The following is a 24,710-nucleotide window of genomic DNA, read 5'->3' on the forward strand; positions in this document are numbered from 1 at the left end:
TTCCAGTTCTGTGAAGAAGGTCATTGGTAGCTTGATGAGAATAGCGTTGAATCTGTAAATTACTTTGGGCAGTATGGCCATTTTCACGATGTTGATTCTTCCTAACCATGAACATGGAATGTTTCTCCATCTGTTTGTATCCTCTCTTATTTCGTTGAGCAATGGCTTGTAGTTCTCCTTGAAGAGGTCCTTTACGTTCCTTGTTAGTTGTATTCCTAGGTATTTTATTCTCTTTGTGGCAATTGTGAATGGCAGTTCGTTCTTGATTTGGCTCTCTTGAAGTCTGTTACTGGTGTACAGGAATGCTTGTGATTTTTGCACGTTGATTTTGTATCCTGAGACTTTGCTGAAGTTGTTTATCAGTTTCAGGAGATTTTGGGCTGAGATGATGGGGTCTTCCAGATATACAATCATGTCATCTGCAAATAGAGACAATTTGATTTCCTCCTTTCCAATTTGGATACCCTTTATTTCTTTTTCTTGCCTGATTGCTCTGGCTAGAACTTCCAGTACTATATTGAATAGGAGTGGTGAGAGAGGGCATCCTTGTCTAGTGCCAGATTTCAAAGGGAGTGCTTCCAGTTTTTGCCCATTCAGTATGATATTGGCTGTTGGTTTGTCGTAAATAACTTTTATTGTTTGGAGATACGTTCCATCAATACCTAGTTTATTGAGGGTTTTTCGCATAAAGCGCTCTTGAATTTTGTCAAAAGCCTTCTCTGCATCAATTGAGATAATCATGTGGTTTTTGTCTTTGGGTGGTAGGCTCTTTATTGCTGCCTCAACTTCAGACCATATTATTGGTCTATTCAGGGTTTCGGCTTCTTCCAGGTTTAGGCTTGGGAGGATGCAGGTGTCCAGGAATTTATCCATTTCTTCCAGGTTTACTAGTTTATGTGCATAGAGTTGTTTGTAATAATCTCTGATGATGGTTTGGATTTCTGTGGAATCTGTGGTGATATCCCCTTTATCGTTTTTTATTGCATCAATTTGGTTATTCTCTCTTTTCTTTTTTATTAATTTGGCTAGTGGTCTGTCTATTTTGTTGATCTTTTCAAAAAACCAGCTCCTGGATTTATTGATTTTTTGAAGAGTTTTTTGTGTCTCTATTTCCTTCAGTTCTGCTCTGATCTTAGTTATTTCCTGTCTTCTGCTAGGTTTTGAGTTTTTTTGATCTTGCTCCTCTAGCTCTTTCAATTTTGATGATAGGATGTCAATTTTAGATCTCTCCTTTCTTCTCATGTGGGCACTCATTGCTGTATATTTTCCTCTAGAGACTGCTTTAAATGTGTCCCAGAGATTCTGGTATGTTGTGTCTTCGTTCTCATTGGTTTCGAAGAACATCTTTATTTCTGCCTTCATTTCATTGTTTATCCAGTCAACATTCAAGAGCAAGTTGTTCAGTTTCCATGAAGCTGTGCGGTTCTGAGTTAGTTTCTGCATTCTGAGTTCTAACTCGATTGCACTGTGGTCTGAGAGACTGTTTGTTATGATTTCTGTTCTTTTGCATTTGCTAAGGAGTGATTTATTGCCAATTATGTGGTCAGTTTTAGAGTAGGTGTGATGTGGTGCTGAGAAGAATGTATATTCTGTGGATTTGGGGTAGAGAGTTCTGTAAATGTCTATTAGGTTTGCTTGTTCCAGGTCTGTATTCAGGTCCTGGATATCCTTGTTGATTTTCTGTCTGGTTGATCTGTCTAATATTGACAATGGGGTGTTAAAGTCTCCCACTATTATTGTGTGGGAGTCTAAGTCTCTTTGTAAGTCATTAAGAACTTGCCTTATGTATCTGGGTGCTCCTGTATTGGGTGTGTATATATTTAGGATCTTTAGCTCTTCTTGTTGCAGTGATCCTTTTACCATTATGTAATGTCCTTCTTTGTCTCTTTTGATCCTTGTTGCTTTAAAGTCTATTTTATCAGAGATGAGAATTGCAACTCCTGCTTTTTTTTGCTCTCCATTTGCTTGGTAGATCTTCCTCCATCCCTTTATTTTGAGCCTTTGTGTATCCTTGCATGTAAGATGGGTTTCCTGGATACAGCACACTGATGGGTTTTGGCTTTTTATCCAATTTGCCAATCTGTGTCTTTTGATTGGGGCATTTAGTCCATTGACATTTAGGGATAGTATTGTTATGTGTGAATTTGATGCTGTCATTTTGATGCTACCTGGCTGTTTTTTGGGTTAGTTGATGCAGCTTCTTGATTGTGTTGATGCTCTTTTACCATTTGGTGTGTTTTTGGAGTGGCTGGTACTGGTTGTTCCTTTATATGTGTAGAGCCTCTTTCAGGAGTTCTTGTAGAGCAGGTTTGGTAGTGATGAAATCTCTGAGTGCTTGCTTGTTCACAAAGGATTTTATTTTTCCTTCACTTATGAAGCTTAGTTTGGCTGGATAGGAGATTCTGGGTTGAAAGTTCTTTTCTTTAAGGATGTTGAATATTGGCCCCCAGTTCTCTTCTGGCTTGTAGGGTTTCTGCTGAGAGATCTGCTGTGAGTCTAATGGGCTTCCCTTTGTGGGTAACCCGACCTTTCTCTCTGGCTGCCCTTAGCATTTTCTCTTTCATTTCAACCCTGGTGAATCTGACAATTATGTGCCTTGGGGTTGCTCTTCTTGAGGAATATCTTTGTGGTGTTCTCTGTATTTCCTGGATTTGAATATTGGTCTGCCTTGCTAGGTTGGGGAAGTTTTCCTGGATAATATCCTGAAGAGTATTTTCCAGCTTGGATTCATTCTCTTCATCACATTCAGGTACACCTATCAGACGTAGATTAGGTCTTTTCACATAGTCCCACATTCCTTGAAGATTTTGTTCATTCCTTTTTGCGCTTTTTTCTCTGTTCTTGCCTTCTCTTTTTATTTCATTGAGTTGATCTTCGACCTCTGATATCCTTTCTTCTGCTTGCTCAATTCGGCTGCTGAAGCTTGTGCATGCTTCACGAAGTTCTCGTGTTGCGTTTTTCAGCTCCATCAATTAACTTATACTCCTCTCTATGCTGTCCACTCTCGTCAGCAGTTCGTCCAATCTTTTTTCAAGGTTCCTTTTTTCTTTGCGTTCGGTTAGAACATGTTCTTTTAGCTCACTGTAGTTTCTTACTACCCACCTTCTGAAGTCTGATTCTGTCATCACCCTCCTTCTCCATCCGGTCTGGTTCCCTTGCTGGTGAGGAGTTGTGATCCCTTTTAGGAGGAGAGGTGTTCTGGTTTCAGGAGTTTTCATCCTTTTTGCGCTGGTTTCTTCCCATTTTTGTGGGTTTATCCACCTGTTGTCTGTCTCTGTCCCAGGGAGTTGGAGCTTTATGAGTTTCCGTTGCACTACTGCCTTTTTTGATTTTTCTTTCGGGTCTGACCCGCCCAGCTAGCAGCACGCCTAGCCACTGCCTGCCCGCAGGGGCTTTGCTGAGCTGCTGTGGGCTCCGCCCAGCTGCCCTGAGCTCTTCCCTGCAGTCCTGTTTATATGGGCGTAGTTAGAACTCTCTCGGCAACGGTGGCCCTGCCTCTGTTATGGCGGACTCTCTCTATTGTGGCGGGTTGCCTCGGCAACGGCAGCCTGCCTCCATAGCGGTGGAGAGTCTCAGTAATGGCGGAAGCCCCTCCCCCACCGAGCCGGACAGTCCTGGTTCAGCTGTGCTTGGTTTGAAGGGCTCAGCCCAGAGGGTTTCCAATTACTGTTTTTGTTTTCGTCGTTGTTGGGGGTGGAGGGATGGGACCAACCGAGCCTGATCACCTGGCTCCCTGACTCAGAGTCTTTTCTTTTAAGTTGAACAACCCCGCTTTCCGGTCACTTGTTGAAAAGGCGCGGGGATCTCCTGTGCTGCGACTCACGGAGTCGGTTCGAACTGCGGCGCCGGCTCTTGGCGGATTTTTTGCCTAGGAATCTCCTGGCCTGGCTCGCTGTTTCAGCTGAATGGGCAACTCTGCCGTCTCAGGGCTCTGATCGCCAGCTAAGAGGGCTCCCAGACCAGTGGCTTTTGTACGGAGAACCGCAGCAACAGGGCGTGGTCACAGCAGCCACTCGGGCGGAATCAGCCCCGCGGGGGCCAAAACAGCCGCACCAGCTGGGATTGCTACACTGGTGACCCCTCTGCCTGGGTATCTCCTGGTCTGTGGGCAATAAGAGTTCGTCTGGAAATGCGGCGTCCACTCACCCTCTGCACTTTCACTGGGAGCTGAAGTCCTGAGCTGTTCTTAGGAGGCCATCTTCCCAGCATTCCCTCAATATTCTTTTAAATTCTTTCTACCTCTCTTCTTGTTATTCAGTCCCAGAGTCCTTCACTAGCCCTTTATTTTACTTCATCTCCATTAAATACAGATATTTTCTAAGGTTCCATTCCTTTCATTTTGCTCTTCCTGTGGTATCCATCCATAACTAGCTCAACTCTCAGCTGAGTGCTGAGCAGTTTCAAATCTGGTCTCTATCTTCACCTTCTCTCCTAACCTCTTAGAGCAGAATTGCCCAATAGAACTTTTTACAAAAATGAAATGTTGTATATCTGTACCATCCAGTATGGTAGCCAATGGCTAGAGATGGCTACTGAGTATTTGAAATGTGGCTAGAGCACTGAAGAACCTGAATTTTAATTTTACTTTATTTTAACCCAAGTAGCCAGTTGTGGATAGTGTCTACTGTATTGAATAACACAGCTCTGTAGCCAGCTGCTTATTGGATCCAGCTTTACCTGAATATCCACAGGCATCCCAAACACCAAAGTCATCTTACCCCTCAGATTTCCTTTTCCTCTATTCATCATCTCAGGTAATGGCACCAAGAACTTACTCAGTTTTCCCATTTGAGAAATCCTAGAGTCCTTTCCCTCTTTTACCTCTATATCCAATCGATCATTAAATTCTGTCAGTTTCTTTTACTCCCTCAGATACACCCCTCGTTTTATTAACAATTTTGCTACCTTAGTCTGTCACGTATGTACTATGAACCCTGGGATGTATACTGAACAACTCCAAGAAAGCAAAAAGAAAGTCATCTGTATAACTGACTCAGTGACTTAAGAGAAATTTGGAAGCACGTAGACTAGAGAATACATACACACATTTTGCCCTTTCCCTCTGGTGGTACTGAATGACTTCATAACCATGTACTTATGATTCTTTTTTTTCAAATGTTCTTAGTGTTGGATTTTCAGCCATTTGCTCATTACCACAAAAATATTATATGAGTTCTTTCTCTAAAGAAGCTGCATAATCTGGGAAAGTATTGTTTCTAAAATCTTAGAACCATTGTAAAATAATAGAATTGGGAAAATTAGTAAACAATATTGACAAAGATGAAAAGAATGCAAGATTACTATTAGCATTGTTCTGATTCCAAAACATAAGAAAGCATAGCAGTGAGTATATTGTAATAGTGTTTATCATCTTTTTAGGTCAGGTGGAGAAACACAATCGGGAAATGGAAGAGAAATCAGCATTGATTATCCAGAAACATTGGAGAGGGTACAGGGAAAGGAAAAATTTTCGCCAACAGAGGCAGTCTCTCACAGAGTATAAAGCAGCTGTCACACTTCAAAGAGCAGTGAGTCCAATGTAGTAAAAAAAGAGCTCTGAATGAAGAGGCAAAAACATGAGTTCAAATGTGACTTTGCTTATTACCTGTGGTAAAGCATTGGTCAAGACACTTAGCTTTCTAAAAGAAAACCCCCTTACCTATTACAAGGTTTCTTTTTACCAGAGTCCATTCTGAGGGACATCAGAAAGAATTCAGACAGAAATACTGTCTCCTTGGTATTTACAATCCTGTAAGCCGTGTAGGACTAAGGTCCCTGTTTTCTATAGACATAGAACCGGTCCTCTAGAGATCAAGTGATTTGCCCAGAGTCATAGTTTATAAGGGCCTATAATTGAGACTAGAATCCATTACTTTTTTTTTCTCTTTATTACTTACTGCACAAATAATACATGAACATATCCTTGTTATATATATTGTATAGTCTTGTATAGACTATATAATGTATTCAAATAATACATGAACATATCCTTGTAGTATCTATAGAAGACTATATATTTTAAAAGTCACTGTTCTCCTGCATCTTGTCACAGTCCCATTCCCCTCCTTACATACACTCAGAATTAATCAGCGTTGCAATTTGGTCACTACCATATATTGTAGTGAGAAAATAGTTTTATTAGTTAGGGGAGAAAAATCACAAGCCTTCAATTTTTTTTTTTTCCTCCAGGCGCTTAAATTCCTAGCAAAGTGCCGTAAGGAAAAGAAACTATTTGTTCCTTGGCAAGGACTCCAAGAACTCACTGATGCACGCCGAATTGAACTGAAGCAACAAGTAGATGACTATGTCAGAAGACATTCGGTATGTAGGCTTCTGTGCCCTACCAGTATTACATTATTCCAGAGCTTGACATTGATCAACAAAACAGTGTCTCTCACTTTTATTGCTGGTATAAGGTAATACAATGGCTTTAAATGGTATGTCTTGTTATAGTTACGTGGCTATAGAAGTGTAGTCAGTGGTGAAGGAGACTCTGCTTTAAATCAGTTATTTTCCTACTATATCAATAAAACTTGTTCATTGGTTCTTTTGCAATAGTATAGTAAAACTTGGACTATTTTTAACCTTCCAGAAAGTATATTTAACTATCAATCAATGATTATTCATTCTTACATTTGTTGGAATACTAATGTACCTCCAGAAGCCAATAAGATAGCACATTTGACTATTTACCTCTTATGATCTTATGACAATAATACTGCTAGCACCTTTATCCCAATAGAAAGGTCCATATCTTTGACATTCTATGACCACAGTATTGCAGATCACGTGTTATTCCTTCTCCCACCTAAGTTCTTGACCACCTACTCCTATGTGTCTTCAAAGGTCATTTCCCTTTCTGCCTTGAGAGTAACTGATCCACTCCTGTCATTAATTTTAATCACCTACACTTTTGCTGATCACCTCTTCTTTCTTTTCTCTTACTGCTTCTACTATGCTTCCACACTTCTGTAATTTTATGGAGAAAGTTGGCAGTTTATACATGTCAGTCCATCAGAATTATTCTCTCATTTGAACCAACAATTCATAGTGTATCTTAGTAATACAAGTTTTATTGTGATTGTGTGACACACACACACACTTCTAAAATTTGAAGGTTCTGGATGACTGATGTTAGAGGTTTGAAGTGATATTTAGGCAGTCCTATCATTCACCCTTTTCTCCAGAACTCCCAGAATCAAAGGGGTTTTTGTAACAAACAAACAAATACCACTATACAAATGAAAATGAAGTACAAATATATTAATAGCTGAGCATGTATCTGGTAACCACTGGAACATAGCAATGGTAAAACCTGAATTGGATAACAAAGCTTAGTTTAGGAAGTGTAAGTAAGCCCTCTTACTTTCCCCTCCTGTTAATCTGAATTTAGGGACCTAAAACCAATGTAGTCTGTGGAGAAAGGGAGGAGGAAAAGACCACCCTTCCCTGTCAGGCCCTCTGTGATTACTGTAAAGAGGTAGACAGTGGAAAAAGTTCTACATCTGTTTCTGGCCAAGATAGAGTAACAGGGACTGGATTTACTTCCTGCCTGAAACAACCAGAAAAAGAAACAAACATAGACAGATAAAATTTATGAAACAATTGTTTTCAAGACTCTGGACATCAGACAACAAAGAACAATAATCTCTGAGAGGGAACAAAGCGAGCCCTATAATTACAGCAGCTTACTGCCTTGAAAGAATTTCTAGGACGAGAACAGAGAAGAGCTCTTTGGAATCCTTGAGTTGAGGAGATGGCACTAAGAGTCTGGGAAAACAAAGGGAGCTAGATTTCATAGAACAGAGTACCAGGTAAAGAGAGCTGCAAAGAGAGAGAAGCCCAGATATCTACAGAATCTACCCCTTGAGTATTCTTCAGAATACTAATCAGCATATACATATGAGGAAATTATCCCAAACCAACAAAACAGTCATCTAAAAGAGCATAATGCAAGTAAGTCACAGTCCACCTAGAAGCATTACCGTGGGTGATGGAGGGGCCAGACTTGTCATACTCCTGCTTGCTGATGCACATCTGCTGGGAAATGGAAAGCAAGGCCAGGATGGAGCTGCTGATCCACACAGAAAACTTGCACTGGGAAGGAGCAATGATCTTGATCTTCATCATTCTAGGCACCAGGGCAGTGATCTCCCTCTGCATCCTGTTGGCGATGCCAGGGTACATGGTGGTGCCACCAGACAGCACTGTGTTGACATACATGTCTTTGCGGATGTCCATGTCACACTTCATGATGGAGTTGGAGGTAGTTTCATAGATGCCACAGGATTCCATGCCCAGAAGGAAGGCTGGAAGAGTACCTTGGGGCAGCAGAACTGCTCATTGCCAGTGGTTATGACCTGGCCATCATACAGCTCATAGCTCTTCTCCAGGGAGGAGCTGGAAGCCACCATGGCCATCTCCTGCTCAAAGTCCAGGGCGATTTAGCACAGCTTCTCCTTGATGTCATGCATGGTTTTCCATTCAGCCGTGATGATAAAGGTGTAGCTGCACTTGATGAGGATCTTCATGAGGTAGTCAGGTCCCCGCCAGCCAGGTCTAGAGGCAAGATGGCATAGGGGAGGGCATACCCCTCATAGATGGGCACAGTGTTGGTGACCCCATCACCAGAGTTCGTCAGGATGCCAGTGGTACAGCCAGAGGCATACAGGAACAGCACGCAGCCCGGATGGCCATGTATTTGGCTGGGGTGTTGAAGGTTTCAAACATGGTCTGGGTTATCTTCTCACTGTTGACCTAGGGATTGAGGGGGGCCTTGGTCAGCAGCACAGTGTGCTCCTCGGGAGCCACACACAGCTTGTGGTAGAAGGTGTGGTACCAGATCTTCTCCATGTCATCCCAGTTGGTGACGATGCCATGCCTGATGGGGTACTTCAGGGTGAGGATGCCTCTCTTTCTCTGGGGCTCATCCTCCACATAGGAGTCCTTCTGATGCATGCCCATGCTCAATGGGTTACTTCAGGGTTAGGAAGCCTCTCTTGCTCTGGCCCTCGTCGCCTATATAGGAGTCCTTCTGACCCATGCCTATCATCAGGCCCTGGTGCCTGGGGTGCCCCACAATGGAGGGGAAGACAGCCCAGGGGGCATCGTCACCCACGAAGCCTGACTTGCACATGTCAGAGCCACTGTCAACAATGAGCGTGGCAATATCATCATCCATGGTGAGCTGACAGCAGGTGTGGATGGGCGGTGGAGCAGCAAGGGCGAGGTTCTGTGCTTGCAGGGCAGACATGGTCTTGGCTGAGAACAGTCATCTGAAAAGGTAAGAGAAAAGTGTGTCTGAAACTTACATAGGTCCAGCAATAGCGCCTGTTCCCATCAAATACACTGGAGAAACTCATTAATTCACAGGGTATTGCAAAGAGTACTCAGGAAGACCTTCCTTTAATAGTAGGATATAATTAGCCTAGACAGCTCCATTCTGCCAAACAAATTAGAAAAGCAAGAGCCCAAAAAAAGATCAAAATGTTTTTAGGTAATTTAACAGCATCCCAAAAAAAGACTAAAGATGTTAAGAAATATCAAAATATCCAGCACCCAACAAGGTAAAAGTCACAATGTCTAGTAGCTAATCAAATATTAAAGGCATGCTTGAAGTAGGAAAACAGGACCCATAATGAGGAGGATATTGAATCAAATCAACCCAGAAATTACATAGATGTAAAAATTATCAGAGAAAGACATTAAAACAGTCATTATAACTGTATTCTATGTGTTCAAAAAGTCAAGTCGAAATGTGGAAAAAAAAAAAAAAAAAAACCTACATCAAACTCTTAGAGATTAAAAACTTCAAAGTATAGTATGAAAAATACACTTAATCAAAATTAATAGCAGATTAATAAAGTTGAAGCCATAGTAGTATATACTGCACAAAGTAAGTCACAGAGAGGGAAAAAGGAGAAAAATATTTGAAAAGACCATGGCTGAGCTGTGGGACTATAAGGGGCCCAATAAATGGAAAATTGGAATCCCTGAAGGAGATGTGGAAAAAAATAATAACTGAAAACTTTCCAAACTAAAAACGATAAGCCCATACCCAAACCACTTAAGGCACAGGTACATGGAAAAAACTGTGCCTAGCAATATCATAATCAGAATTGTCAAGCCAGTGATAAAGTGAAAATCTTAAAAACAAAAAACTTAAAAATATTATGTATAGACAACGATCACATTGCTCAGTAGGAACACTGCAAGCAAGAAGTATCTTGCTTTAAAGTACTGAAAGGAAAAAAGTTAACCTAAAATTCTATACCTGGCAAAAAATATTGTTTAAAAAAAATGACTTTTTCAGACATAGAAAAGCTACAAGACTTGATCAACAGTTCAGTTGCAATATCAAAAATGTTAAATCCTTAAAATTTTAAAGGATTTAACATTCCAGAAATGTTAAATTCTTTTTATTTGTATAGATTGAGGGAGTAAAAGGGCACATTTATTGGCCTATGTTGAAAGCTCTTGCCCAGCAAAATATACAATCAACAGTAAACAGTCTACAGAATGGGTAAAAATAGTTGCAAGCTATACTTCTAACAAAGGGCTAATATCTAGAATCTAGAAAGAACTCAACTCAAGAAGAAAAGAACAACCCCATTAAAAAGTGGGCAAAGCCAGTTGCTGTGCCTCATGCCTGTAATCTCAGAACTTTGAGAGGCCAAGGCAGGAGGATTGCTTGAGTCCAGGAATTCAAGACCAGCCTAGGCAACATGGTGAGACCTGGTCTCTACAAAAATTTTGAAAATTAGCCAGGCATAGTGGTGCTTGTCTGTGCTCCCAGCTACTTGCCTGAAGTGGGGGATCACTTGAGCTCTTGTTAGATGTATAGCTTGCAACTACTTTTTCCTTTTCCCATTCTATAGGCTGTTTACTGTTGATTATTTATTTTGCTGGGCAGGAGCTTGCAATACAGGCATGTAAATGTGTGCTTTTACTCCCTCAATCTATACAAATAAAAAGAATTTAAGCCAGACATGGTGGCTCATGCCTGTAATCCCAGCACTTTGGAAGGCAGAGGCAGGCAGATCACCTGAGGTCAGCAGTTCGATACCAGCCTGACCAACGTGGAGAAACCCCATCTCTATTAAAATTACAAAAAAATTAGCCAGATCTGGTGGCTCATGCCTGTAATCTCAGCACTATGGCAGGCCAAGGCTTGTGGATCACTTGAGATCAGGAGTTTGAGACCAGCCCAGCCAATAAGGTGAAACTCCGTGTCTACTAAAATTACAAAAAAATTAGCTGGGCGTGGTGGCATACACCTGTAGTCCCAGCTACTCAGGAAGCTGAGGCAGAAGAATTGCTTGAACCTGGGAAGCAGAGGTTGCAGTGAGCTGAGATCATGCCATTGCATTGCAGCCTGGGCAATTGAGCAAGACTACATCTCAAAAAAAAAAATTAGCTGGGCATAGGGGTACATGCCTGTAATTCCAGCTACTCAGAAGACTGAGGCAGGAGAATTGCTTGAACCCAGGACTTGGAGGTTACGCCAACCCAGGAGCTGAGATCACACCATTGCACTCTAGTCTGTGCAACAAGAGCAAAACTCTGTCTCAAAAAAAAAGAAAGAAAAAGAAAAAGAATTTAACATTTCTGGAATGTTAAATCTTTTACAAAGGATTTAACATTTTTGGTAGTTCAAGTGTACTGGTGATCAAGTCTTTCAACTTTTATATGTCTGAAAAAGTCTTTTTTTTTTTTTAACAATATTTTTGCCAGGTACAAAATTCAAGGTTGACAACTTTTTTTCCTTTCAGTACTTTAAAGCCAGATATCTTCTTGCTTGCACTGCTTAGGAGGTTGAGGGTGCAATGAGGCACATTCATGCTACTTGACTCCAACCTGGGTGGCTGAGTGAGACCCTGTCTTAAAAAAACAAAATAGTGGCAAGAAACATGAACAGATATAAGTGGCCAACAAACATAATGAAAAATGCTCAATATCATTAATCATCAGAGAAATGTAAATTAAAATAATAAATAACCATATTATACCAGTTAAAGTGGCTATTACTACAGAGTCAAAAACAACAGATGTTAGTCAGCAAGGATCTGGAGAAAAGGGAACACTTACACACTGTTGGTGGGAACATAAATCAGAAATGTTAAGTTCTTTAAGATGTAAAAGACTTAACATTTCTGTTTAAAATGATGCCAGGAAAGATACCAGAGAGAATTCTGGCTCTACATAAAGAAATTAAGAGCACTGGAAATTATAACTACAGCCATGTGTCATATAACGAATTTTCAGTCAGTGTTGTACCGTATGTACAACAGTGGTCACATAACATTATAATAGCATATTTTTACTGGACTTTTTCTATGTTTACATATGTTTACATGCACAAATACTTACCACTGCATTGAAATTGCTTACAGTATTCAGTACAATAACATACTGTACAGATTTGTAGCCTAAGAGCAATAGGCTATACCACATAGCCTACATATATAGTCTTTACCATTTAAGTTTGTGAAGGTACACTCGGTGACATGCCCACAGTGACAAAATCATCTAACAGCACACTTCTGAATGTATTCTTGTCATTAAGCAATGTATGACTGTACGTGGGTATATAGTGGTTCCCCCTTAATCTCAGGAAATGCATTCCAAGAACCCCAATGGAAGACTAAAACTGCAGATAGTACCAAATCCTCTATATGTTATATTTTTTCCTTTACATAAATACCTATGATAAAGTTTAATTTATAAATTACACATAATAAGAGATTAACAACCACAGTAATAAAATATAACCATTATAGCAATATACTGTAATAAAAGTTATATGAATGTAGTCTCTCTGTCTCTCTCCAAATATCTTATTGTACTCTACCACAGGTAATTGAAACCACAGAAAGTGAAACCTTGGATGATTGGGAGACTGCTATGCTGTTGAAAGGTTCTTATACTACATATGAAGTGATACGTTATCACTTGAAGATAGAATTATAAGTTCAACATGTATAGTATGAACCCTAAAGCAACCACTAAAATTTAAAAAACAGTTATAATTAACAACTAATAATAAAGTGGCTAATAAGCCTATGAAAGAGATGAAATTAAATCATAAAATATACTTGATTGATCAAACAAGAAAGAAAAAGAGGAAAAATAAAAGAAAATGATGGGACAAAAAGAAAACAAATGATAGACTCAAACGTGATTGTATCGGTAATTAGAATAGGTGAAAATGGTCTGAACACCTCAATTAAAAAGCAGAGAGTAACAGATTAAATAAAAATAAAGCCTGATTACATGTTGACTACAAGAAACATACTTTTAAATATGAAAAAAGGTGGAACAAATATAATGATAAAGGAATAAATTAAGAAGGCATAAGAATTTTAAATGTTGATATACCTAATGACAGTGCTTCAAAATACATGAAGCCAACATGGATGAACCTTGATGACATGCTAAGTGAAATAAGCCAAATACAAAAGGACAGATATTATATGATTCCACTTAATTAAGATACCTAGAGAAGTCAAATTGATAGAAATAAAAAATTGAATTATGGTTTTCAGGAGTAGAAGGCAGGGATTAGGGTGAGAAGTTAGTATTTTAAAAGTACGGAATTTCAATTTGGGCAAATACAAAAGTTCTGGAAATGGACAGTGGCAGTGGTCAAGTAACAGTGTGAATATACTTTAATGCCACTGAACTCTACAATTAAAAATGGTTGAAATGATACATTTTATGTATATTTTACCACAATTTTAAAAATACATGAAGAGCCCAGCAGGGTGTCTCATGTAATCCTAGCACTTTGGGAGACAGAGGCAGGTAGATGACAAGGTCAAGAGATCAAGACCATCCTGGCTGAGACGTTGAAACCCCATCCCTACTAAAAAAAAAAAAAAAAAAAAATGTCTGCCCCAGCTACTTGGGAGGCTGAGCCAGTGAGCCAGGAGAATCGTTTGAACCCAGAACTTGGAAGTTGTAGTGAGCCGAGATCTTGCTACTGCACTCCAGCCTGGTGACAGAGTGAGACTCAGTCTCAAAAAGGAAAAAAAAAAAAAAAAAAAACACGAAGCAGAAACTGATAGAACTGTGATGAGGAATAGAAAAAGCCACAATTATTTCAATAAGTCTCTCAACAACTTGTAGAATAAGCAAGGAAAAAAGCAGCAAGAATATGATAGATATGAACAACACTATCTTGATCTAATTGACATTTTTTGAAAACTTCACCAAATAACATTCTTCTCAATGGACATAGAACATTTACCAAGACAGACTATGTTCTGTACCATCAAATAAATCTCAATAAACTAAAAAAAATTATATAAAGTATGTTCTCTGCCTACAATAGAATTAAGTTAGTCTATAACAAATATATCTGGTTATGTCACCAACTATATGAAAACTAAACAACACACTTCTAAATAACCAAGGGCTCAAAAAAGAAAACAAAAAGGAAATTATAAAGCATTTCAAACTGAATGAAAATGCTACCTTTGACAACTTGTATATTCCCCAAAAGCAGTATTTAGAAGGAAATTTTTATCATTAAACACTTACATTTTAAAAAGAAGAAAAGTCTCAAATCAAAGACCCCAGAGAACTGGGCGCCAGTGGCATGTGCCAGCTACTTGGGAGGCTTAGGCAGGAGGATTATGTGAGCCCAGGATTTTAAGGCTATAGCGGTCCATGACTGTGTCTGTGAATAGCCACTGCACTCCAGCTGGGGCAACATAGCAAGACTGTCTTGTTAAAAAAAAAAAAAAAAAAAAAAAAAAGCAAAAATATAGACAGATCCTCCTTTCTCATTTTGAAAAAAAAAAAAAAAAAAAAAAAACCCTCAGCTTATAACTTAAGAAACTAGAAAAGGAGCAAATTAAACTCTAAGTAAGCAGAAGAAAGGAAATAAAGATCAAAGGGAAATCAATAAACTAGGAAACAAAAACAATAGAGAAAAATCAATGAAACTAAAAGCTGAGAAGATCAATAAAATTTATAAAACTGCAGCCAGATTGATCAGGAAAAAGAAGATACAAATTACCAACATTAGGGGGTAAGAGAAGTGACATCAAAATAGACTCTACAAATATTAAAGAATAAGGGAATATTAATACCTTAATCAATACAACAAATTTTATGAAAGACAAATTCCTCAAAAGACAAATTACCAAAGCCACCTGAGAAGAGATAAAATGAATAACCTCATATATATCTATATGTCTACTAAATTGTAGCTAAAAAACCTCTTCACAAGAAAACTTGCATGGCTGGATTACCTCATTGATAAATTTAGGAAGGAAGTAATGCCAATTCCATATAAAATGGAAGAAGAGGAAACACTTCCCAACTCATTTTATAAAACCAGCAATACCCTGACACCATAACTAGAGGCCTTACAAGCAAAGAATTTCAGAACAATATTCCTAATGACCATATATTTCAAAATTCTAAACATTAAAACATTCAGTAACATGGATGAATCTCAAAATAGTTACTAAGCAAATTGAATCTAACAACATATTGAAAGGTTAATATATCATGAACAATAAAGATTATCTCAGGAATGCAGGGCTAGTTTAAGCTTCAAAAATCACTTATTGTAATTTACCATATTAACAGACTCACACTAAGAAAGCTTATTACATGAATAAATGCAGAAAAAGAACTTGACAAAATACAACATCTAGTACTGACACCCCACACACTCCAATAAGCAAATCTTAAACTAGGAATTTGGAGGAAACTTTCTCCCCCTGATGAAAGGTATCTATGAAATACCTACAACTGACATCATGTTCCATAACAAAAGACTGAATGTTTCTCCTCTGAGATTAGGAACAAGACAGAATGTCATTCAACACAATCATAATCCCATCAGATTTTCTTGTAGAAATTGACACACTGATTCTAAAATTCATATAGAAATTCAGAGGACCTAGAATAGAATAGCTAAGTAACTGCAAAAAAGAACAGTTGGAGGGCTAACATTACCTGATTGCAATTATAAAGCATTTTATAGCATTTATAATAAAGCTATAAAATCAAAACATTTTGATATTGATACAAAGATACAAAAATAGATCGGTGGAACAGACTTGAATCCAGAAATAAATGCACATATATACACAACTAATTGACAAAGATGCATAGTTACTGCAGTAGAGAAAATGGAGCAATTGGCTATCCATATATTTAAAAAATTGAACTTGAAGCCATACACAACTTCATATACAAAATTTAACTCAAAGTGGATCATAGGCCTAAATGCAAAACTTAAAACTATGAAACTGCTAGAAGGAAGCATTGGAGAAATACTGTGACCTTTCTTAGATACAATACCAGAAGCATGATTCAAAAAGGAAAATTTGATAATTGATTTTATCAAAATTTAAAACTTCTCTTCAGAAGATACTGTTTTGATAATTGATTTTATCAAAATTTAAAACTTCCCTTCAGAAGAAACAAGGAACAGATTGGGAGAGTATCATTGCCAAGCATATATCTGATAAAGTTCCTATATCCATAATATAGAAAGAACTCTCAAAACTCAACAATAAGAAAACATATGAACTAGTTGTTTTTGTTTTAATGGACAAAAACTTTGAACAGAAACTTCACCCAAAGATAGACAGATAGCAAATACATGCATTAGTTGCTAAGGAATGCATCATTAGTCACTAAGGAAAATGCATATTAAAATGCATCATTAGTCACTAAGAAAAATGCATATTAAAACCACAATAAGGGCCCAGCACAGTGGGTCATACCTGTAGTCCCAACACTTTGGGAGGCCAAGGTGGGAGGATTGCTGCAGCCTAGCAGTTTGAGATCAGCCTGGGCAACAACCCCATTTTCTTAATACAAATTTAAAATTTTTCAAAAAAACCCCAGTAAGATACTTCATATCTGTTAGAATTTTTTAAATGGAACATTCCAAATGTTAGCAAGCATGTGGCAGAATCATCTCTTGTTGGAATGTAAAATAGTACAACTACTTTGGAAGACAGTTTGACAGTTTCTTTAAAAATTAAACATATGTCTATTATATGATTCAGCCATTCCACTCCTAGGTATTTACCCCAGAGAAAAATAATGCATGTCCATACAGACACTTATACATGAATGCTCATGACAAAAAACTAGAACCATGGAGTACTATTCAGCATGTATGAAGGAATAAATTGATACTCTAAACAACATGTTTGAATCTCTGGCTGGACATGGTGGCTCATGCATGTAATTACAGCACTTTGAGAAGCTGAGGCAGGTGGATCACTTGAGCCCAGGAATTTGAGGCTGCTGTGAGTAGTGATGGCATTACTGCACTCTAGCCTGGGTGACAGAGTGAGACCCTGTCTCAAAACAATTTGAAAAAGAAAAAGGAAAAAAAAAAAACACACACACATGGATGAATCTCAAAATAATTATGCTAAATGAAAGAAGCCAGATAGAGTAGAATATATTCTTTATAATTCCTTTTATGTAAACTCTAAAAATATAAACTAATCTATAGTAGCATTAAAGAGATAAGTAGTTGCTTCGGGATAAGTGGATGTGAAGGATGAGGATAAGGGTTTACAAAAGGGCACAAGGAAACTTGGTAGTGATGAATGTTCATTATCTTGATTGTGATGATGGTTTCACAGATGTATGTGTTTTTCAAAACTTAGCAGACTGTACCCTTTCAATATTTGTCATTTAGTGTATGTTATTTTTACCTCAATAAAGCTGTATTTTTTTTAATTGTTTTGACCTAAATGCTTAAAAAAAATTTAGGGGTCCTGAGCTTTTAAAAATAATCAGCCTGGCCACCAATAAAACATGGCAAATGAATCTTCTGAGTGAAATCAATCATATTAGCAACTCCTGCCTTAGTCAAGCACCAGAACTGAATTGAAGAGAGGCAGAACCACAACTGAAAACTTTTTCCTGTGAGCAGAGATAGAATGGAGACAGAAGCATGCCTCCTTTCCAACAAATAGAAAGTCAGTTCCTAAGCTCTGTAGAAAGGACTATATTGCTTTTAACAATTTTAATCATTTACAAATTTCATCACCTTTATAACAATTAAATACCAAAGTCCCCACATCCCAAGAAATTCTGATACAGTAAGTTTTGTGTGGTCTCGTGTATCTGTATTTTAAAAAATTATTTATTTTCAGTGTGGTAAAATAGATAAAATGTGAAAATTACCATTTTAACTATGTTTAAATGTACAGTTTGGTGGCATTAAGTACATTCATATTGTTTGTGCAACCATCACTGCCATCCATCTTCAGAACTTTTTTAATCTTGCATAATTGAAACCCTGCATCCATTGAACACTACCTCACCATTCTGCCACAACCCAGCTCCTGGCAACCACCATTCTATTTTCTATCTCTATGAATTTGCCTACCCTAAGTACTTCATGAGAGGAATCATACTTGGTTGTTTCACTTGGTATAATGTCTTCAAGGTTCATATTTTAGCATTTGTCAGAATTTCCTACTTTTTAAAGGCTGAATAATAATTCCATTATATATACTACATTTTGATTATCCATTAATCTGTCAGTGAAAACTTGGGTTTCTTCCACCCTTTGGATATTGTAAATAATGCTACTATGAGCATGTATGTACAAATATCTGTATCCTTGTTATTGATTTTGGATTTGTATCCAGAAATGAAAATGCTAGATTGTACGCTAATTATTTTTTTTAATTTTTGAGGAACTGCCGTACTGTATTCTACAGTGGCTATACCATTTTGCATTTCCATCAGCAGTCTCACACAGGGTTCCAATTTGTCCACATCCTTTTCAACATTAGTTATTTTCATGGTAGTTGTTGTTTTTGATAGTAGCTAATAGATATGAGGTTGTATCTTATGGTTTGAACTTGCATTTTCTCTGGTTAGTGATTTTGAGCATCTTTCCATTTGTTTATGGCCTTTATCTTTTTTGCAGAAATGTCTATTTAAGTCTTTTAATTTTTTTTCCACAGGGTTATATTTTGTTCATTTTTCAATTAGGTTTTTTGTTGTTTTAGGAGTTCTTTATATACTATGGAGATTAATCCCTTATCAGATATATGATTTGCAAATATTTTATGCCATTCTGTGGACTGCCAGTTTATTTTGTTAATAGTAGTCTTTGGCACACAAAAGTTTTTAATTTTGGTGCAGTTCATTTTTCTGTTTTTTGTTTGTTTACTGTGCTTTGGTGTCATATGAAGAAATCATCACCAAAACCAATGTCATGATGCTCTTCCTGTGTTTTCTTCTAGGAGTTTTACAGTTTTAGCTGTTTTGTTTCAGTCTTTGATCTCTCTTTTTTTAATACACTATATGTAGTTCTGATGCAAGCTCCTGTTTTTCTTTTTTTTTTAAGTGCTTCTTTAGCCATAGTCTAGTGCAGCGGTTTAAGATCCTGTGTCTGAGAAGTAAGGTTTTAGTGGAACAGGGTTGTTTCAAGGATCACCAACAGGAATATCTGAGAAAGTTGTGGTGTCAGAATCTTTATCAGCTCCAAAGTTAAGGTTATTTCATCCTTGCCCAAACTAATTAGTTAAATTCCTCTTAAATTAGCTGGCTAGCCAAAAGAATATGGTCCTTTGGATGATTTTATCCCTTGTTCTGTGAATCCAGAAGCAATTATAACATATGACTTCAATAAGTTGGAGAATAAGAATAGGATAAGAAGTAAGACAGTCTTTCAGATGGGATCTAAAACAAAGGAATTGGCTTTGTTACACTTGTTCCAGCCAAGTGTCTTTTATTTTGTTTTTTTATTTTTTGAGACAGAGTCTTGCTCTGTCACCCATGCTGGCGTGCAATGGTGAGATTATTGACTCACTGCAACCTCCATCTCCCGGATTCAGGTAATTCTTCCACCTTAGCCTCCCAAGTAGCTGGGATTACAGGCACCTGCCATCATGCCTGGCTGATTTTTGTAGAGACAGGATTTCACTATGTTGGCCAGGCTGGTCTTGAACTCCTGACCTCAGGTAATCCACCCAGCTTGGCCTCCCAAACTGCTGGGATTAAATGCATGAGCCAACACACCTGGCTCCAGGCCAGTCTTTACCAAAGCATTTGTAATTTTTCACTGTAATCTCTCAATCTTATCTCTTCTCCCATAATTCCACAGTGTTTGAGAAAGTAAAGTATGGGTGCATACAAAACAAAACAAAAAAAAACTTCTCCACCATTATTTTTTTTTTATTGCATTTTAGGTTTTGGGGTACATGTGATGAACATGCAAGATTGTTGCATAGGTACACACATGGCAGTGTGCTTTGCTGCCTTCCGTCCCCTCACCTGTATCTGTCATTTCTCCCCATGCTTTCTCTTCCTCCACCATTATTTTTTATCTAAAACTTTGAAGAGACTATTTAATACTTGTACAGGAATACAAGGTAGACATCGATCATGAGATTCAATTGATAAAATGAAAGACAGCTAAGCATTCTAAAATCTCTACTAAGTGGTTGGGTACTTTGATAACCTATGTCCTGTCTGTGACAAGTTTTTCTGTCCTGTGTTTCCAGGGCTCTCCAATGCCAGATGTGGTCAGTAGGGAGCTCCATGCCCAAGCTCAAGAACGACTGCAACACTATTTTATGGGCAGGGCCCTAGAAGAGCGAGCCCAGCAGCACAGAGAAGCTCTTATGGCACAAATCAGCACCAACGTTGAACAGCTAATGAGTATGTGCTTATTTTACTTTTGTTCTTGAAAAAGAACAACTTATGCAAGGTTTGTGACATCCAAAACCTTCAGAAGAGAACAATTAGTAAGCATCTTTAGCTCATCCTCTAACCTCAGGAAATTTCTACATAGACCAGCAAACAGTGTTTTCAAATGATGCCAATTTTATAACCTCCTTCTTGCCTGCATCCCCAGGCCTTGCCATCATTCATATGTATCAGGACAAAGTTATTAATTTCAGATGCTGAGCCCTATTTACTATGTAATCTGAAAAGCTTTTCATCATATTTTAGAAGTAGATGACGACAATAGTTACAGTGCCATTCACTTGTAGAGCATTTTATAAGTTTTTTTTTTCTCAGATGGAGTTTCGATGTGTTGCCAGGCTGGAGTGCAGTGGCACGATCTTGGCTCAGTGCAACCTCCACCTCCCATGTTCAAGCGATTCTCCTGCCTCAGCCTCCCAAGTAACTGGGACTACATGTAGTAGGCGTGTGCCACCATGCCTAGCTAATTTTGTATTGTTAGTAGATATGAGTTTCACCATGTTGGCCAAGATGGTCTCGATCTCTTGACCTCGTGATCCACCTGCCTCAGCCTCCCAAAGTGCTGGGATTACAGCTGTGAGCAACCATGCCTGACCTATAATTTTTAATGAGGTACTTTTACAAAAATTAATTTATCTGTGTCTGACAACCACTGATCCATTTAATGAGAGACCCCATCCATGAAGCCCCTGTGTTTCAGTCAGCCTCTTGGATTTCTTTAGTGTATGTGGGCAGGAAGGACCACTGTTTTCTGTTTAATGGCCACTACTTATGAATTGTATATTTTTTAATTAGATAAATGGCTGAAACTGAGCCTCTTATCTATAGACTGAGGTTCTACTATTAAAGCTTCTGTTCTTAAAATAAACCATCTTACAAAAATCTACATCTTATTTTATAACACAGAAATGGCCAGGCGCTATGGCTCATGCCTGTAATCCCAACATTTTAAGAGGCCAAGGCAGGTGAATCATCTGAGGTTAGGAGTTTGAAACCAGCCTGGCCAACATGGTGAATCCCTGTCTCTACTAAAAATACAAAATTAGCTGGGCATGGTGGCACACACCTGTAATCCGAGCTACTCAGGAGGCGGAGGCAGAAGAATCGCTCAAACCCTGGAGGCAGAGGTTGCAGTGAGCCAAGATCATGCCACTGTACTCCAGCCTGGGCAACAAAAGCAAAACTCTGTCCCAAAACAAGCAAACAAACAAACAAAACCAGAAATGAGCCGAATATGGTGACTCACGGACATAATCCCAACACTTTGGGAAGCTGAGGCAAAGAACTGCTTGAGTCCAGGGGTTTGAGACCAGCCTGGGCAGCAGAGTGAGATCCCATTTCTACAAAAAAGAAAAAGCATTACCTGGGTATGGTGGCATAGTCCCAACTACTTAGGAAACTGTGGTGGGAGAATCACTTCAGCCCAGGAGGTTGAGGCTACAGTGAACTGTGATCATGCTACTGTACTCCAACTTAGGCAACAGAACGAGACCCTGTCTCAGAAAAAAAAAAAAAAAAGCAAAAAACACAAAAGTAGCCGGGGATGGTGATATTGCCACCAGCCACAGCTATAACTTTTCAATAGTCAAAAAGCATCCACAGGTAGCAGTGGTGATAGATTCAGAGTTGGAATGCTGTTTCTGCCTCCTATAGCAGAGTTACAGTTCTGTAGCTTCCAAGTTTCTACCTGCTTGGCCTAGGACCCTTTGGCTCATCTGTTTATTTTCTGTCTACTACAGAGGCACCAAGTCTGAAGGAGACAGAAGGGAAAGAACCTGAGCTCTTCCTAAGTAGATCCAGGCCTGTGGCAGCAAAGGCCAAGCAGGCCCATCTCACTACCCTGAAGCACATACAAGCACCCTGGTGGAAGAAGCTTGGGGAAGAATCTGGAGATGAGACTGATGTTCTAAAGGATGAGCTTAGTGTAGAATTAGAAACTTTATTCATTGGCGGAACCAAACCACCTTAGTGAGTTATCCTAAGAATGACAAAAATCTCGTATTTTAGAAGATTACATTGGTTCTGCCTCTGACATGGTGGTAGACTAGGGCCATCGTAACTTATTGTTTTCCAGAGGTTCTTCTCCAGACAAGACTTGCAAAGGGTTATATTCTACCTCTCTCTGAATTTTCTTTTTCTTTTCTCTGTCATTCTTGGCCACACATACAGATTTCTGTGGATTTTATTATAGAACTAAACTTGCATAGTGTTCTGTTGTTTACATGAAGTATGAGTTTTCTTTTGTTTCTGCTGTTTTCCAAGTAAAGGTTTTTTTTTCTAACTAAATATTTTCAATAATTGATTTGAAAAATTTGTCAGGATTATTTCAACTTTTCATATTTATTATCTGAAATTCCTATTTCCTATTAATGTGCAGACTTTATTAATGTGAGGAAAAGAAATGCTAAATTGATGGAAATTTCCCTATCTTCTATAAAACAGTGGTTGAACTCATTTTCTATTTTGTTATTTCTAAAAGGAACTACATACAAAAAATGTATTCTTTCTATTGAACTATGAGAACTATATGATGTACTGTTTCCCTTTTTGTCCTTTCTCCTGGGAATCTCAGAGCTAAATATAATGTTTAATTTTTGTTATAATCCTAGGTACCTTTCTGATTATTTAGTTCTAACCTAATAATTTTTAATTTCCCTGTTTACCTTTAAATATGTTTCAATACCAGAAGCCACTTCAATTTGTGTTTAAAACAATATGGAATTAAGTTAAAATCAGTTAACAAATCATGACTCCATATCATAAAGAATCTGGAAGATACTCTCTGTAAAAATGAGTGAAAATACCAGTATTTCTGGATGTGAATACCAAATTGTATAATGTTGTACAATCTCCAAAGTTGACTTTAGTAAAATTCTATTCAAAACTCCTATATTTGTATACATAATTGAAGAAGAAATATAGAAAAATTATGTGTGTTGTCCCCAATTTAGCAAACAAAATGCCAGATAATCTAGAACAATAATTTTTCTTCAGCCCATTAGATAGCTGAAGACTCAAGCCAACTAGGATAGGATTCTATATCTGTGAAATGAAGTATTTCATCTATATTAGAGCACAAGAGAAAAGTGGCTAGGTAAGAAGAAATCGAAAAAAATTTTAGCAAATTCTTAAAGGCCAGGTGTGGGCTAGCAAGCCTGTTTAGAATATCTGAGAGCCTCAGACATAAGAAGTTGGTCCTCTACCAAATGCTCGCAAGAAAGGTTGAGAGTTAGGGCCAGGCACAGTGCCTTGCTCCTGTAATCGCAACACTTTGGGAAGCCAAGGCAGGTGGATCACTTGAGCTCAGGTGTTCGAGGCCAGCCTGACCAACATGGTGAAACCCCACCTCTACTAAAAATACAAAAATTAGCTGGACATGGTGGCATGCACCTTTAGTCACAGCTACTCAGCAGGCTGAGGCAGGAAGATCACTCAAGTCCAGAAGGCAGAGGTTGCAGTGGGCTTAGACTATACCACTGTACTGCAGCTAGGTCAACAGAGTGAGACCCTGTCTCAAAACAAAACAAAAGATTGGAAGCAAGGCAAGAGACATGAAGAGACCTTTGTGGTACAGGTAAGCATGAAGTGATAGCCTGCTACTGGGTGACATAGGCAAAGTTCCCACTTCCCCTTTAGCCTTAAGCTGCTACAGCAGGGCAGTGAGCTCTTACCTCTAAGGCTCAGGCAAAATTCCATTGCATGTAAGGAAGGAATGAAGGAATTATAGGAAACACTAGTCCCGGATGCAAGCAGAAATCCAATGTTGCTGAGGTAGAGGTAAAAACAAAAACAATTCATCACCTGGGGAAGGAAAAGGAATCAGCTTGGGCCCCAAAACCCTTAGTGGAACACTCCACAAAAGTGCCTATAAAGCATATCTGAAATGTCAGTTTAATATGTAATTTGAGTTCCAGTGGCGTCTTTGTGCTGGTATATTAGCCCATTAAATAGATCTGTGTCCTGAGGAAACTCTATAGTACTTGAGAGTTTCCCAA

General features: G+C 38.5%; 1 protein-coding gene and 1 pseudogene across 4 annotated transcripts in view; one reads left to right on the forward strand and one right to left on the reverse strand.

Moving 5' to 3' along the window:
• Positions 1 to 24,710, forward strand: part of IQCB1 (IQ motif containing B1) — a 71,987-nt gene that overhangs the window by 41,365 nt on the left and 5,912 nt on the right. For 3 of the 4 annotated variants that reach the window (XM_074404267.1, XM_010352406.3, XM_074404268.1), the window contains 4 exons: positions 5,380 to 5,528; positions 6,190 to 6,321; positions 20,511 to 20,667; positions 22,455 to 23,605. In XM_074404267.1, the coding sequence (XP_074260368.1) occupies positions 5,380 to 5,528; positions 6,190 to 6,321; positions 20,511 to 20,667; positions 22,455 to 22,684 (668 nt within the window). In that variant the 3' untranslated portion in view covers positions 22,685 to 23,605. Of the gene's footprint in view, positions 1 to 5,379; positions 5,529 to 6,189; positions 6,322 to 20,510; positions 20,668 to 22,454; positions 23,606 to 24,710 lie in introns of those variants that run through there. The other variant, XM_074404269.1, reaches the window with a different exon arrangement.
• On the reverse strand, positions 6,316 to 8,972 carry LOC141585355 (actin, cytoplasmic 1-like; annotated as a pseudogene).

Source organism: Saimiri boliviensis, chromosome 8 (genome assembly GCF_048565385.1).
Source record: "Saimiri boliviensis isolate mSaiBol1 chromosome 8, mSaiBol1.pri, whole genome shotgun sequence".
NCBI lineage: Eukaryota > Metazoa > Chordata > Mammalia > Primates > Cebidae > Saimiri > Saimiri boliviensis.